Source organism: Akanthomyces muscarius (genome assembly GCF_028009165.1).
Source record: "Akanthomyces muscarius strain Ve6 chromosome Unknown contig_18, whole genome shotgun sequence".
Taxonomy (NCBI): domain Eukaryota; kingdom Fungi; phylum Ascomycota; class Sordariomycetes; order Hypocreales; family Cordycipitaceae; genus Akanthomyces; species Akanthomyces muscarius.
Window position 1 is genome coordinate 1,201,037 of NW_026611618.1, and position 14,297 is coordinate 1,215,333.

The following is a 14,297-nucleotide window of genomic DNA, read 5'->3' on the forward strand; positions in this document are numbered from 1 at the left end:
GAAATTCGCTGGCAGAGTTCTGGCTAGTTTTGCTGACAACGAAACAGCGACGAGAATTGATTATGCGACAGTGGTATCGTGTTGGAAGTCAAAGTGAACCATGCCAGCTGAAATTTAAGCAACGGATAGGAAAAAAAAAAAAAAAAAAAAGGAATGATCAACTGCGTATAGTCCAAAACAGCCGATTTGTCACGTAAACTGCATGAACAGTCTCAGCGCGTCGGCCAGGCGGGCTTGGGTCTACACTTATTAACTGCAGTGGGGATTGCTGCTCGGCAGGGCTAGGCTTTCAGTTGCTTTCGGACGGCCCGGCCCCAAGGCTTGACGATTGCTGGTTAGCGAGTTTCTAGCGAGGGCCCAACAGCGGGCAGCCCCATTCATTACCGCCAGGGGCCCCCTGAATCTTTTGGTCCCGTCAGGCCACTCGACGGCCCCTTTTCTGCAGCGTGCAGTTGAAATCGTCGCAGGGGTTGGTTGATTTTTTGCAGTGAATTTGCCGAAAAGCTTCAGTCATTATTAACAGTACGTACAGTTTTCTTTTTCTGCGTGTTCTCGCGAACACGTCACTTGGTCGCGCTGCTGATGGTTGCAGTCTTCTGGCTCCCGCAGCAACGCCCAATCACACCGTGCGAAACGCCCCCAGAATGACCAAGTAAACAACCAGTGATGAGGTCATGCCCCTCGGTCTATGAACATGCCAGCTGCCCAAGAACCTACCAGTAAGTATCCGTACTGGGTAATAATATCGAAGGGCTCTTCATTAGCTCGCTTGGGTAATTTGGCTGCCCCCCAGAATTAATATTGTTTGGCTCCCCCCCCCCCCTGTTGGCGCCCGTCTAGGAGGTTTCATTTTGCCGTTGTGCATGTACCGTGCGCGCTGCCACTTGTCGTAGATGTACCTGCGCTTCCGCAAACAGTGACTTGGCCAACCGCTAAAGCTGACCTGTCGGCAGGCACTTGTAGGCCCATTTGCGGGCCCTTCCGCTGTCAGCTCAGCGCCTCGCCCTCTGTAATGCAACTTGCCACGCTTGCGGTTTGCTGGTGTCTCTGCTGGTCCCATCCCAGACACACACCAACCCTTTCGTTTCTTTTTTATCCCATATCCTTGGACCATCTTCCCTTTCTACATCAACCCTTCTAAATCCTCTTGTTTTTTATTTCTCCTTTTAATCTTTGATTCTTCGTTGGGGAAAATAATCTCCCGCTTCTCTCCTCCCTTTCCCTACTCCGATCTAATCGACTAGCGACGGGCGCGCTCTACTGGCTTTTTTTTTGTTGCCGCTGTTAGTGTAGGGAGCTTCGGAGATCGATTCGCTTGGCGCGCGCGCGCCCGACTCGAGCCATCCCATGTCGTTGCTTCGCTCGCAGCCTCCGACAAGCCACTGCTTGCTGCGATTTCACCAGCCCTGAGAGGCATTTCGCCCGACCAGGAAAACAATGTGGAGGCGCACCTATCTCCTCCTCGTCGCCATCCGACTGTGGTTCGCCCTCTCGCCGAGCTACCTCCATCCGGACGAGAACTTCCAAGGGCCAGAAGTGATTGCAGGTATGTTTGGGTATTGGAGGTCCGAATGCGCTCTCGCGTACAGCTCGAGTGCGCAGTTGCCGCGTCACAGCTTCGCTGAGCTTGCCAGACCTTCGTCATGCTTGCGAGCCGAGAATACTGACCGAATGGCCCTTTTGCAGGTGAAATCTTCAGCTACCCCGTGCGACGAACCTGGGAATTCACAAACGACAACCCGATCCGAAGCGTATTCCCATTATGGCCCGTCTACGGCCTGCCGATGCTCCTCCTGCGCTGGCTATGGATTGGTAATGGCAACGATGGCGAGATTCGGCCCATTGTCGTCTTTTGGACGCTCAGAGTCCTCATGTTCCTCATCAGCTTCGTTCTTGAGGACTGGGCGCTGCACGAGCTGATACCTTCGCCGCGCCACCGCCGCGTGGCAGTTTTGCTCGTCGCATCGTCCTATGTGACCTGGACCTACCAGACACACACTTTTTCCAACTCCATAGAGACGCTAGTGGTTGCATGGAGCTTGGTGCTGATACAGCGCATTGTTGACGCAAAGGTGAGCTGGCCTCTTCGCGACGTGACACTAGTTCCACCTCAGACCGCCTCTGCTAACACCGCTCTTCAGCAACAATCTACCCTTCTGTCCTCTTTCGGTCTTGGAATTGTCGCCGTCTTTGGCATTTTCAATCGCATTACCTTTCCAGCGTTTCTCTTAATTCCTGGCCTTCGTTTGATACCCCATTTCCTGAAAAGGTAAGCAGGCTTACACGCGCCGCCCTTGCACCCTGTAAGCCACCGCCACTGACCGTCTCTCCAGGCCTCTTTCTCTCGCAGTCCTGGTCTCGGCTGCTCTTGTTACCTCCCTTGTTGCGATTGCGCTGGATACCGCATTCTACAGCTCTGGCCCTGTTACGTGGGCCGACCTAATTTCTAGACCAGTAATAACTCCCCTCAACAACCTCAAGTACAACTCGGACACGGCCAACCTCGCCCAGCATGGCCTTCACCCATGGTATCAGCACTCGCTAGCGAACCTCCCGCTGCTGCTTGGACCTGCCGCGGTATTGTTCGCGACGAAACCCCACCTCTCCATCCGACTTTACTCCGCCATTTCAGGGTTGGCGGTCCTATCGATATTCCAGCACCAGGAGGCGCGATTCCTTCTGCCGACAGTTCCCCTGATCTTGTCGTCAGTGCAACTTCCCACGAACAAAGCCTTGCTTCGCGTATGGGCAGGCGCTTGGATCATCTTCAACCTTTTCCTCGGCGTGCTCATGGGTATATACCACCAAGGTGGCATCATTCCAGGCCAAGTCTTCCTGGCCAGCCAGCCCGACGCCACAACTGCCATCTGGTGGAAAACATACTCGCCACCGATCTGGCTGCTCAATGGCAAAAACGAAGTTTTGCAGACCAAAGACGTCATGGGCATCAAAGGCGACGACCTGCTCATACAGCTGACCTCGCTCGCCACATGTGACACGCCCGCCGATCGTCGCAACCAAGAGTACCTAAAGGAAAAGAATGGTACCTACCTGATGGCGCCCGCCTCTGCCACATGGCTAGACCCTTACCTGTCAAATAAAGGCTTGCAGGGACTACGCTTCCGCGAGGTCTGGCGCTACCGCCAACACCTAAACCTCGATGACTTGGATATTGGCGACGACGGCCTCTGGAACACACTGACGAGAGTCGTCGGCCGCAGAGGTCTGGTTGCGTGGCGCGTCACGAAAAGCTGCTAGTCAGCCAAATAAAAGAGAAAATCAACTGTTACCTAGACTTATATAGAACCAGCATGTACATGATTCGATTACAAAAGTCAAAAAATTGCAAATGCCAAACAAACTGCTTGAGCGGAGCTATCGCACCATGGTGCGCCGCTAATAAAAGCTGCTAGTAGCTAAAGTGGCGGTCATCGGCGGAGTGGCTCAGGCTCTTCATGTATACTGCGCTTTTTCCTGAACGCTGAGCTGCGCAAACGAGGCAAAAGAAAGGTGCCTCATCGCGGCCCCGCCTGCAGCAATTGCCTGCGTCTACGCTCAGTCACGCACGGAGGGGACGAATGATACATCAGCTTGACCGGGTATATTGAAATTATATCTACGTCTATTCATTCAAGAACTCGTAACACATAAAGAGCCCCATACCCGCAAAGCCCATGTTTGCCCGATATTTGAAGTAAATCAAAGATCTGGACCAAGCACGAAATGCTTAGTAGAGACGCTTGGGGGGAGACATGGAGGCCTTGATGGTCAGGCTGCCGACGTTCTGCCAGCCCTTCTTGAGGAGGGAGACGAGGTAGTTGATGGCGAGCATGATGTTGCCGAGGAGCTGCTCGGTCTCCATCTCGACGTTGCCGACGGCGACGCCCATGCAGAGGACCTTCTTGAGCTGGAACTTGATGGTGGACTTGACCTCGGTGATCTTGGCGGAGAGGTCGTCGGCGTGGGAGACGGGGGTGGGGAACTTGCCGGCCTTGGAGAGACCGGGGCCGAGGAGACGGGGGATCTGCTTGATGAGGGCCTCGGAGGCGATGAAGGCGTCGTACTTGCGGGCGAGCTTCTTGATGAGCTTCTTGTTCTTGTTGAGCTTCTTCAGGTCGTCGGCCGACATGGCGTCGACACCGCCGTGCTTGGCGCGGTCGAGATCGTGCTGGTCACCGAGGATGCAGATGGCCATGTTGGGGCGCGGGACGGCGGGCAGCTTGATGGTGCCGGAGAAACGCTTGTCACGCTGGGGGTCGTAGTTCTTGAGGCCGATCTGGAGCTCGACGGTCTCGAGGAAGTTGCGCTTCTTGGTCTCGTTGGAGTACTCAAGGAGCTCCTGGACTTGCGTCCGGACATTAGCTAAAGAGATGGGTGTTAGCTACACTCTTCTTTTTGCCCTTCTTCTCGATCTGTCGCCTGGTCCCTTCCACAGCGTTCCGAGTTTGCATGTGCTGGATGCTGCCGAGACAAAAGACGACAATGTGTTCGAACAACGTACCGACTGTGATCTTGGACATTTTGTCAGTCTCCCAAGAGGTTAATCAATTGGTGGTCAGGACGGGGTTGGTTGATTCAAGGAAAAGATTGAGCGGAGCCGCTGAGATTTTATAATATTTTTGGGTCGCTGCAATTGCGCCGGCTTGGTGCGTTTGGTGGGGTTGCGATTTCTGTGGCAGGGCAAAATTTTCTCACGTGGCTGATCACGTGCACCGGCTTCAGTCGACAACGTCCGTGTAGGTACTCTGCGGACAGCCAGAAAAGGTCGAGATCGCGGTGAAACAAGTGATTAAAGTTATAAAAATGATGGCTTGACTCATTTTCCAAATTGTTGAGTCGCGGTAGGCTCAAATATTTATTCGAAATTCAACTTTTCGCTCTTGTGAGTCCATCGGTGTGGCCTTTGAGGCACAGCGCCTACAACAATGGCTGTGCAGCAAGGTTTGCTGAACCAAGAGGTGTTGAGTAATGCCGGCCAGCTCACCAGGTGGCTTGAAAACCAACCCGAAGAATCGCAAAAAGAGTATGAATTTACCCGGAGTAACATTATTAATTCACAATGATTTTGTACTAAAATTTACTAGGCTTGCTGCGTCAGCGTTTGAGAGCCTCTACTCTGACGCTGCGCAACCCAAGTCCGTCTCAGGCAATGCGTGCGTGAGGCTCTGCGGGCTCGTTGAGCAGTCCTCCAAGTCTGCGTCTCCGGCTCTGCGCGACTGGGCCTTTTCATACGATGTTGTTCTTAAGCTCTTCAACTTTTACATTGACTGGAACGAGTACGACCACCACCGGTCCATGCGTCTCGTCCTCGACCTCATCGCCGTACTGCTCCGCAAGAACCCAGACCAGCACGCCGCAGCGGGCACCAAAGATGCACTCCTGGGGGATCTCGTATCTGTTGTTTCGGGATGTTCGGTGAAGCCTGTGGCAAAATCTGCCATCAAGACGCTGGACCACTTCCTCGGCAAGCACGTGTTTACACTAGACGACATCCGCGTGAGCTATGTGAGTTATAGGAGCGATTCCAAGGGCCGGCCGCCGGTTGAGGTCTGGGGAATGTTTATCGGGGATTTGTTCGACTGGATGTGCCTGCACTTTGTGTGCCCGGCGGCAGGCAAATTGGTCGTAACCCTGTACAGGATGCTGCGTCAAGGGCGTGGTGGCCCGGAGCAGATTCCAACCATCGACCTCTGGTACTCGTGGCTGCTCATGTTTGTCAGGAAGGAGCCGACTCTTGTCGAGCGCATCAAGAACTACGTGTTTCTACCTTTGTTCAAGATTGACAGAAAAGAAGCCCTACTGTTCCTGCAAAAGATGAACAATGACCAGCCCGTATCGGCATCCGAGAAGCTAAGCGTTGACATACCGGCCCTGATCCAGCTTGCGGCTCTTGAGACGGGCAAAAGAGTTGGACTTGTCGAGGAACCAGACCTCGACGCCAACGGCCAAAGTGAAAGCGACAGCACCTGCATCGTTTTGCAAGAAGAAGTCCTTGAGAGTGTTCTCGGCCACCCCTCCCACGAAGTTCGCTCGCTGGCCTTTTCGATACTCATCGCATCGCCCTCCACCACAAAGCCCTACTCCCCAAAGGCGGTCCAGCTTCTCCAGAAGCATCTCGGCGCCTTCTTCGCCGACCCGGACGCCAAGTTCCGCGTCGACGTGTCGGCGCGCGCAAGAGACATGTTCAAGCGCGTTCGAGGTGCCATTTTCGTGCTGAAGCGTAGCATACCACGCGTGCGCGCCAAAACGGCCAAGGAAAAGAAACCAGTCGCTGCGAGCGACGTCCCCGCGACGGCCGTGTACAAGGCGAACCTCATTGCCCTACCGGAAGATGGCCTGGTGCAGTGTCTGGCGTACCATGAAGAATTCTTCAGGTGGTATCTGGAGTTTTTGTGCGAGGAGCTAGTCCCGACAGCATCTTACCAGCGCCACATTGCATCGCTCAAGGCTCTCGGCCATATTCTTCGCATCGAAGGCGAGAAGAACAAAACGTGGGAGACGGTAGACGACCAGACACTGTTCTTTGACGTGTTTGACGACAAATGGGTTCGCGCGCTGTTTGATCTCCTCATGGACCCATTTGACGACGTGCGCGAAGTCGCCTCGACGGTGCTCAAGTCCGTCTTTGCGGATGCGCGATACCGCAAGTTCTCCCTGCTCGCCGCCGCAGACTGCGACGACGCGCAAGACCCCGCAACAGAGCTGCGCGAGCTGTCCCGGCGCGCGAACCACCTCGCGAGAAGAACAGCGCGCGCCGACCACGCAGACGGCGTTGCGCGCGTCAACCAGCTGCTGTACCGGTTCCTCGCCACGCCGACCGAGCGTCTTGCGCTGCTGTCGGGCATGATTGAGGAGCTGGAGAGTAAGATTGCCCAGGCAGAGTCGGACCTCGGCCACGCGGTTCTCGAAGCACCCGTGCACGGCGACTTTGCCTCGCTATGCAGCATGTGGCAAGTTGTCTCTGAGCTGCCGCTCGCCGAAGAAGACTTGCATGCGGTTGGGATACTACAGGTGCGGCTGCTCGAGTGCTGCCAGCGCGCATGGGCCTCGGTGAGATATATTCTCTGCGACGACTCGCCCGAGGGACACCTGCCGTCGGAGCTGGAAGAGCTCGAGGGGCTCGATACCAAGGGTCTCATCAGCTACAGCTTTCGCTCCATCCACGAGTCGAGCAACTTGATGCGCATCATGATCCTGGCCATACGCAACAAATCACGCAAGGGCGCCGTCACGCCCAGCAAAGAGGTGTATCTTGGCATTGGCAGACTGACATTTGAGCAGCTGTCTAGTCTCCGACATCGCGGCGCCTTTACAAACGTCTCTGCCACCTTTGTTGCCTGTTGTCAACAGAGCAAGCACTTGGAACAGGCAGATGGCGACGAAAATATTCTGCTCACTTGGTACAACGGCGCCATGGACTCCATCAACTCCCAAGTTTCCACCACGCGTCGCTCTGCCGGCATTCCGTCCCTCATCACGGGCATCCTGTCCGCCAACGCGGCCAACCCGTCCTTCGAATCCATCATGGACACCCTCATGCACATTGCCAGCACCGAAGCCCAAGTGACGGAGATAGACGAAACGCAGCTGCTGCAAGTGCACGCCTACAACTGCCTCAAGGACATTTTCAAAAACTCGCTCCTCACCTCTCTCGGCAACAAGTCGGAGGCCTATCTGCCGCAGTGCCTCGAGCTGGCTGCCAGCGGCCTGCGCTCCGAGGTCTGGGCCATTCGAAACTGCGGCCTCATTTTTCTCCGAAGTCTGATAGACTGCCTGTTCGGCTCGCACGAGAGCAAGCAGATGATTGAGGCCGGCTGGGACGGACGAGCGAACCGCATCCCGTACCATCGATACCCGAACCTGCCCGAGGTGCTGCGCGACCTGCTCAAGTCTGGGCACAGCGTCATGGCCACCACGTCGACCCTGTCGGCCGCGGCGGCAGAGTCGGTGTTCCCCGCGCTGGACATTATTCGCCGAGCGGGACCGCCAGCGCTACTGCGCGACGAGATCCAGGGCGATGTCGCGCACTACCTCTCCAGCAGCGTCTGGCATGTGCGAGAGATGGCCGCCAGGACGCTGTGCTCGTGCCTGCTGCATGATAAGTGGCTGGGAATGATAAAGCAGATATACAGCGAGACACAGCGTGCGACTGGTGGCGCGCGTCGGAATTATGTTCATGGAGTCTTTTTGACGCTCAAGTTTGTGTTTGAAAGACTAAATGAGGTGTCTCTCGACCAACTGAAAGGTAAGCCCAAGTGATGCAGGCGAATATTGGAAATGTGTTTTGCTGATTATGCGCAGCCGATCTACCGGAGCTCGTCGACTTTCTATCAGAATGTAACGTGGTGACCGACTATGCGAATTGTCCAGATGTTGTTGCGGCATATCTGGAAGTCCTCAACCAAACATGGGCCCTGCAGCTTGCCGAGGGCCTTCCCCTGCAACCAGATACACCCCAGCTCCCGGAAAAGTCAAGCCTGGCCCTCTTCAAGTCGCAAAAAGTCATCAACGACATCTTTCTAGCATACCAGGCTGCGAACCCCGTCAGCGCCCTGCGCGACATCATATTCAGCCCGCACATTGGTGTAAACACTCTTGTCACTGCTCTGGAAACGATACCCAAGCTCTGGAATCCTGTTAGCGCAACTGAGCAAACGCTTCTGTTCCTCTGCTCGCTGTACATTGACACGGCGCTTCGCTCGACGTATCTGGAAGCGCAGACCGTGGCCGTCGAGAACCTGGCCGACGTGCTCGACGCGCTCCTTCAAGAGGGCAAGACACAGAAGCTGCCGATTGACGAGCTCGCCAGCCTGTGGGCTTGTCTACCCCTGGGGCCCATGAACCCGGCACTCGCCAACGCCGTCATCCGCGCGGGCGGTGGCATCGTTGCGGCGCTGCACGTTGCAGGCAGGCTTACACCAGAGGGCCTGAATAGCTGGGCGGTGCTGATGGCTGATGCTGGCCTAGATGACAAGGTAAGCAATGACGGATCCTATAGATGAATTCTTTTCAAAAGTCTTGAAAGCTAACTATACCGGGGCTAGATCTTTGACACACGACTCGCCGCTGCAGAGTCATTCTGCTCCTTCTTCACCGTCATCGGCCGCGACTGCACAGCACCAGCCTTTCTCCCGGTGCTCCTTGCGCTTTACGACACGCTCAACGACGACGACGAAGAGGTCCGCGACCTGGGCTCCGACGCCTTCAAGCACGTCGCGGGCGTCTCGCTCGTGCCCATCGAGGCCGCGGGCCGGCTCCTCCAGTGGCTCGCCGCGACGTTTGGCCCGCTGCCGCGGTTCCGCGCCGTCGTCGCCCGCCGCATCGTCGGGGCCTGGGAGCCGCCCGCGGCGGAGCAGCTCGCCGCGGCGCTGCAGTTTGACGACTCGCTGTTCGCGGTGGAGGAGCAGAACTTGTTTGTCGACGAGGTGCGGGAGACGAGGCGCTGGGTGGCCGTGTTTGACAGCCTGCCGCGGGCGGCAGCGGCAGGAAGCGATGCCGCCGCTGCTGCGCTGGCGCCTCTCGGGAGCTGGGTGCGGGGTGGCGTCGACGAGCTGACGGAACTTGCGCAAGGGCAGGAGGATGGGCCGCTGGGCTGGGCCTCGGACGCGCACGCTTTTGCGATTGCGACGCGGATCGTGCATGGGTACCTGGTGCTGGCCAAGAGCGGCTCCGCGGGCGAGGACTTGACGGCCCGGGTCGAGAGGCTGAAGCAGGCAGCTCTGAGGAAGGACAATAATGTTTCACGATTGCTCATGGATGCACTGAATTAGAAGAAAAGGAAGAGTACGTGTCACGATAAAAAGGAAGGAGAAGGGACAATACTGGGACAGAGATCACATAGAGCCTTGCTTTGAAAGTCAAATCTAGAAAAAAATCGTAAAACAATTCAAACTTCGGTACAAGACAAAACCAAGGGGCTGCTATATCAAACTCAAATAACCTAGCATGTCAAAAAAAACGCCAGAAAACGGACCAATAAACGTGGGTATGCTTCGTCATGTTCGCAGTAATGGAGAAGCACGCTTGTCCACCATCCTTATGCTTGCTTCTCTGCCGCCACATCCGACGAACTCCCCGACGACTGCAGCGGCAGCGACGAGCTGCTCAGGCCGCCCATCTTCCCTATCTTGGCAACGAGCTGCGTGTTCTGCGCCTGCAGCTCGCGCACCTGCCCCTCGAGGATGCGATTGTGCTGCAGGGCCAGGTCGCGCTCCGCGCGCGTGCGCTCCAGCTCCAGCGCCAGGCTCGACTTTTCCTCCTTTTCCAGCGTCTTCCTCCGCCGCTGCTCCGCCTTTTTGGCCTCGTTCTCGCGCTTCTCCTCCAGCTTCTGCAGCTCCCGCTGGTACTTTTGCTCCTGCTTGGCGGCCTCCTTGTCGAGCTTCTCGCGCAGCTTGGCGAGGGCGGCCTCGTCCTTGGCGCGGTCGCCCTGGCTCTGCCGCTGCAGGCGCTCCTGCATCAGGACCATTTTCTCGTCGATTTTGCGGCGGCGCTCCTGCAGCTTGCGCAGCTCCTTTTCGCCAGAGGGACCGATGACAGATGGCGCGTGCATGGATTTGGAGTCCTCCGACGGGCTGCCGCCGTTGTCGTTTTGGGCTCCCGCTTCTTGTGTGAGGCGCTTCTCGAGGGCGGAGAGGAATGAGCGGGTGGACGAGCTGTCGCTCTCCATGCCCTCGTCTTCGCGCTCCTGAGTATTGGTGGCGGGAACGGTGGAGATGGTCTCTTCACTGCTGGCATAATTGAGGCCGAGGCCGTTCGCGACGACGGAGGACGCGACGCCGAATATCCCGGTGATGATGCCGTAGATGCCGTTGCTGCTGGGGATTGAGTCATCCTCGTCGTTATGGCTTTCAAGTGCGTTGTGACTGTGACTGAGATGATTTGTTGACGTGGACTGCGTGTTTGCCGTGGCCACCGGCGCTTCTCGATCGACGCCATCTGCTGATGTTTGCTTCTCTGCTTCTGTGTCGGACTCCTTCCACCCCTTCCGTGACTTGGCCGTGGTCCATTTGAGGAATTTGCCAGCGTCACCGACAATACCAGGCGGGGTGCCCTTCTCGATGAGAAATCGAGGAACGCTGCCACCAGGATCACTGCGTGTCACCATCAGCCACTCCACCGCCACAGGCCGAGCATCTTGCAGACGCTCTGAGCTGCTTAGGTTGATATCGGAGCTCGCGGCGCGATCATCGCTGACTGCCAAATCAGCTGTAGACATTGAACGCTTGGCCATGGATGGCTCGAGGCGGACCTCTCGGATAATTTCCACAGATTCGTATTGCCCACGTATGATGCCTTGGCGGGGCGGGCATTCGCTGTGATTACACGGCTTGGAAACGATGACATACTGACGCAAACCGTCTGTTTGAGTTTCTTTGTTGTGGGAAAGATCAGAAGTTAGCAGCAGGGTAATGAAATCTCGCGGCGAGGTAGGACCCGGAAACTGGGCCGACAGCTGGAAAACTGGACAAGTTAGCAGATGGCTCCGGGCTGGCAACAGTGAAGAGGCATGTACTTACCACTGAGATGACCAGCATTCTCAATATCCTTGTCTTCTACGTGTCTGTCGGCCCCAATGCCTCTGATATTACCGACACCTGGCGAGCCTTGCACCTTTAAGCTCTCGGCAAACTCGCGCTCAAGACCGGCTCGCCAGTCGTCGAACGATAGACCCTCGTGGACGCTCTGCCGAGCAAACCAAGCACCTTTGCCATCTTTGCTGGACAGCTTAAAAACATTGATACCCAGAGGATTTTCCTTGGGGTTAACCTTGACCTCTTTCCAGTCCTTGCGCAGAGCCACGGCAGCGTCCAAGGAAGCCGCCGGCAGACGCGGGGCCCGAGACCGCTGGGCATCATTGTGCAATACGGCGGACTCTGTCTTGGCGCGCGCCCGTCCAGAAGTTGCTGGCGCAGTCGGGGCGGCGGCCGAAGAAGGCGACGGGATCGATTCCACGACGATCATGGACTGCGAGAAGACATCGTTGATGTATGTGGCGAGGTCATCCTGCGGAAGATGGTCCCAGTCGGCGGGGGCGAGTGCCTGTAGGGGCTCATGAGAGTTGGTCATGGCGATGCGATTCTCAGGCGCGCGACACACTGAGAAGGGCTGCCGAGGAGTTTGAGATTTGTCGATGCTCTCTGAGACACGCCTCAAACAACGGCAGGGCTGAAGCAAACGGATAATGCTGCGGTGGTAAAAGGGCAAAGAAGAGGATGCAAGAAAACAGCGGCTGGTTATGAGATGGAATCGGTAAACCCTGTTTGTCGTGCAAGACTGCAGCCGAAATCCGGGCTACACGGGGGTTGCTGAGGGTAGCGTGGTTGGTGACATCAGACAAGATGGTGTGAGGCGAGGTGGACAGTGGACAGTGGACAGTGGACAGTGGACAGTGGACAGACGGCCAAACAGCCAAACAGCTCACGAGAGCGAGCTCCAGACGCTTCTTTGGCGGGCCAAGGCGGGGGAGGCGGCGGCCAAGTGGAGCAGTCCGAAAGATCCGTTGAAGCTGGCGTCCAAGTTGCGAGATTCGTAGGCTGCTAGAGGAGTTAGAAACAAGGAGAAATACTGAAATAATCTGTATTCGAGAAAGAAAAATCTTGAAAAAAAATTTGGTCATCATCAAGCCAAGTTTGGCAGCTCCATGTATTGTCGTTGTGGTTATCTCTACTGCAACGTTGGCTACTCGGAATATGGCATTGGTACGGACAAAACGCTCTCGCAGGGTGCAAGAAAAATTGAATAAGAAATACAATTAGAAAACTAAAACTTCATTGAAATAAATCAATTAGAGGAGATGTAAAAAAAAAATAGGAGAAAAAATGTGAATAGAACAAGACAGCGTTAAGACCCTGGTCTGAATAGCAACTGTCTCTAACTACTACCACTAACAAGACAACCGGCATGATGGGCACGATTGGTAAAATTCACCAGATTTTATTTATTTATTTTATTTGCCCCCAACAAATGGCTCGAAACAAAATTGAAGCCTCGATCGACGCTCTAAAAAGTGTCTGCGATACCCCAGCCCCATCAAAAATTGCCGCCGCATCCCGCGTCATGAACTGGTCAGTTGACGTCACGTCGCCGTCAGCTAACACCAAAACCCCAGATCACCGCCATCATAATTATCGCTAGACTATCAGATTAAGCAGAACGAAAAAGAAAAGCATGGAGGATTGAATTCTATATAAACTACACAGATACTGCATTTCAGCATCGTACTGTGCCGATATTCTCCAGCAACATAAACATTGCCGATAATCCAACACAAACGACACATTCTTCATCAACACACTCCCGCGACAATGGCATCAACAGAGACTCTCAAAAGATCTAACCTGTTTGACCTCGCGGGCCGAGTAGCTGTAGTTACAGGTGAGCCACAGAATTTCAAGATCGCGTCGCCTGTAAAGGTTGCTGAAATTACGCAACAGGCGGAGGGTCAGGCATCGGCCTCATGGCTGCTCAGGCCCTAGCTGCCAACGGCGCCAAGGTCTACATTGCCGGCCGCACCCGAGAGAAGCTCGAGAACGCGTCCGACACGCATGACGAGCAGGCGTCTGGCCAAATCATCCCCATCACCGCAGACGTCAGCTCCAAGGTGGGCATCACCGCCCTCGTCGAGGAAATCGAGCGCCGCGAAGAGCGCGTCGACATCCTGATGAACAATGCCGGCATCAGCAGCACCTCTGGCACCATTGCCGAGGCCAAGTCGGCGCAGGAGCTGCGCAAGGCCCTCTTCGACTCGGGCGACTCGACGTTTGACGAGTGGGAGGACGTCTACCGCACCAACGTCACGGCCATCTTCTTCACCACGGCCGCGTTCCTGCCGCTCCTGCAAAGGTCGACGGACAAGCAGGCCGGCTGGTCCGCCGCCGTCATCAACACCACGTCCATCTCGGGGCTCGTCAAGACGGCCCAGCACCACTTTGCGTACAACGCCTCCAAGGCGGCCGCGCAGCACCTGACGCGCATGCTGGCGGCCGAGATTGCCGCCGCCGGGCTCCGCATCCGCGTCAACAGCATCGCGCCGGGCGTCTTCCCCAGCGAGATGACGGCCAAGGAGGAGAGTGACGACCGCCAGAAGAGCGAGCTGCCCAAGGACAAGGTGGGCGAGATTCCGGCCCGGAGACCCGGAAAGGATGAGGACATGGCCCAGGCGGTGCTGTTGCTCGCTTCGAACCAGTACATGAACGGAGAGAAGGTGATAGTTGATGGTGGTTACACTCTCACTCATGGTATGTAAGCGATGCGCAAACGCAGCATTATTCGTTTTAAAAAAAAAGTATAATTATTCT

The 14,297-nt window shown here is 55.9% G+C and overlaps 5 protein-coding genes across 5 annotated transcripts; 3 read left to right on the forward strand and 2 right to left on the reverse strand.

Annotated features, from left to right (window-relative positions):
• Nucleotides 1–1,437: 1,437 nt before the first annotated feature.
• On the forward strand, nt 1,438–3,258 carry LMH87_008850 (uncharacterized protein; the record flags this gene model as incomplete). Its single annotated transcript, XM_056202088.1, has 5 exons — nt 1,438–1,546; nt 1,687–2,072; nt 2,142–2,269; nt 2,334–2,454; nt 2,512–3,258. 5 exons carry the CDS (start codon nt 1,438–1,440, stop codon nt 3,256–3,258), a joined length of 1,491 nt encoding a protein of 496 aa, XP_056056685.1.
• A 469-nt stretch (nt 3,259–3,727) lies between these two features.
• LMH87_008851 (uncharacterized protein) lies at nt 3,728–4,520 on the reverse strand (the record flags this gene model as incomplete). Its single annotated transcript, XM_056202089.1, has 2 exons — nt 3,728–4,362; nt 4,502–4,520. The coding sequence occupies 2 exons, from the start codon at nt 4,518–4,520 to the stop codon at nt 3,728–3,730; spliced, it is 654 nt and encodes a 217-aa protein (XP_056056686.1).
• Nucleotides 4,521–4,925: 405 nt separating this feature from the next.
• Nucleotides 4,926–9,770, forward strand: LMH87_008852 (uncharacterized protein; the record flags this gene model as incomplete). Its single annotated transcript, XM_056202091.1, has 4 exons — nt 4,926–5,023; nt 5,085–8,245; nt 8,302–8,975; nt 9,045–9,770. 4 exons carry the CDS (start codon nt 4,926–4,928, stop codon nt 9,768–9,770), a joined length of 4,659 nt encoding a protein of 1,552 aa, XP_056056687.1.
• A 266-nt stretch (nt 9,771–10,036) lies between these two features.
• LMH87_008853 (uncharacterized protein) lies at nt 10,037–12,066 on the reverse strand (the record flags this gene model as incomplete). The annotated part of the gene is made up of 2 exons (XM_056202092.1): nt 10,037–11,460; nt 11,517–12,066. The coding sequence occupies 2 exons, from the start codon at nt 12,064–12,066 to the stop codon at nt 10,037–10,039; spliced, it is 1,974 nt and encodes a 657-aa protein (XP_056056688.1).
• Nucleotides 12,067–13,304: 1,238 nt separating this feature from the next.
• LMH87_008854 (uncharacterized protein) lies at nt 13,305–14,245 on the forward strand (the record flags this gene model as incomplete). The annotated part of the gene is made up of 2 exons (XM_056202093.1): nt 13,305–13,374; nt 13,434–14,245. 2 exons carry the CDS (start codon nt 13,305–13,307, stop codon nt 14,243–14,245), a joined length of 882 nt encoding a protein of 293 aa, XP_056056689.1.
• Between the last annotated feature and the right edge of the window lie 52 nt (nt 14,246–14,297).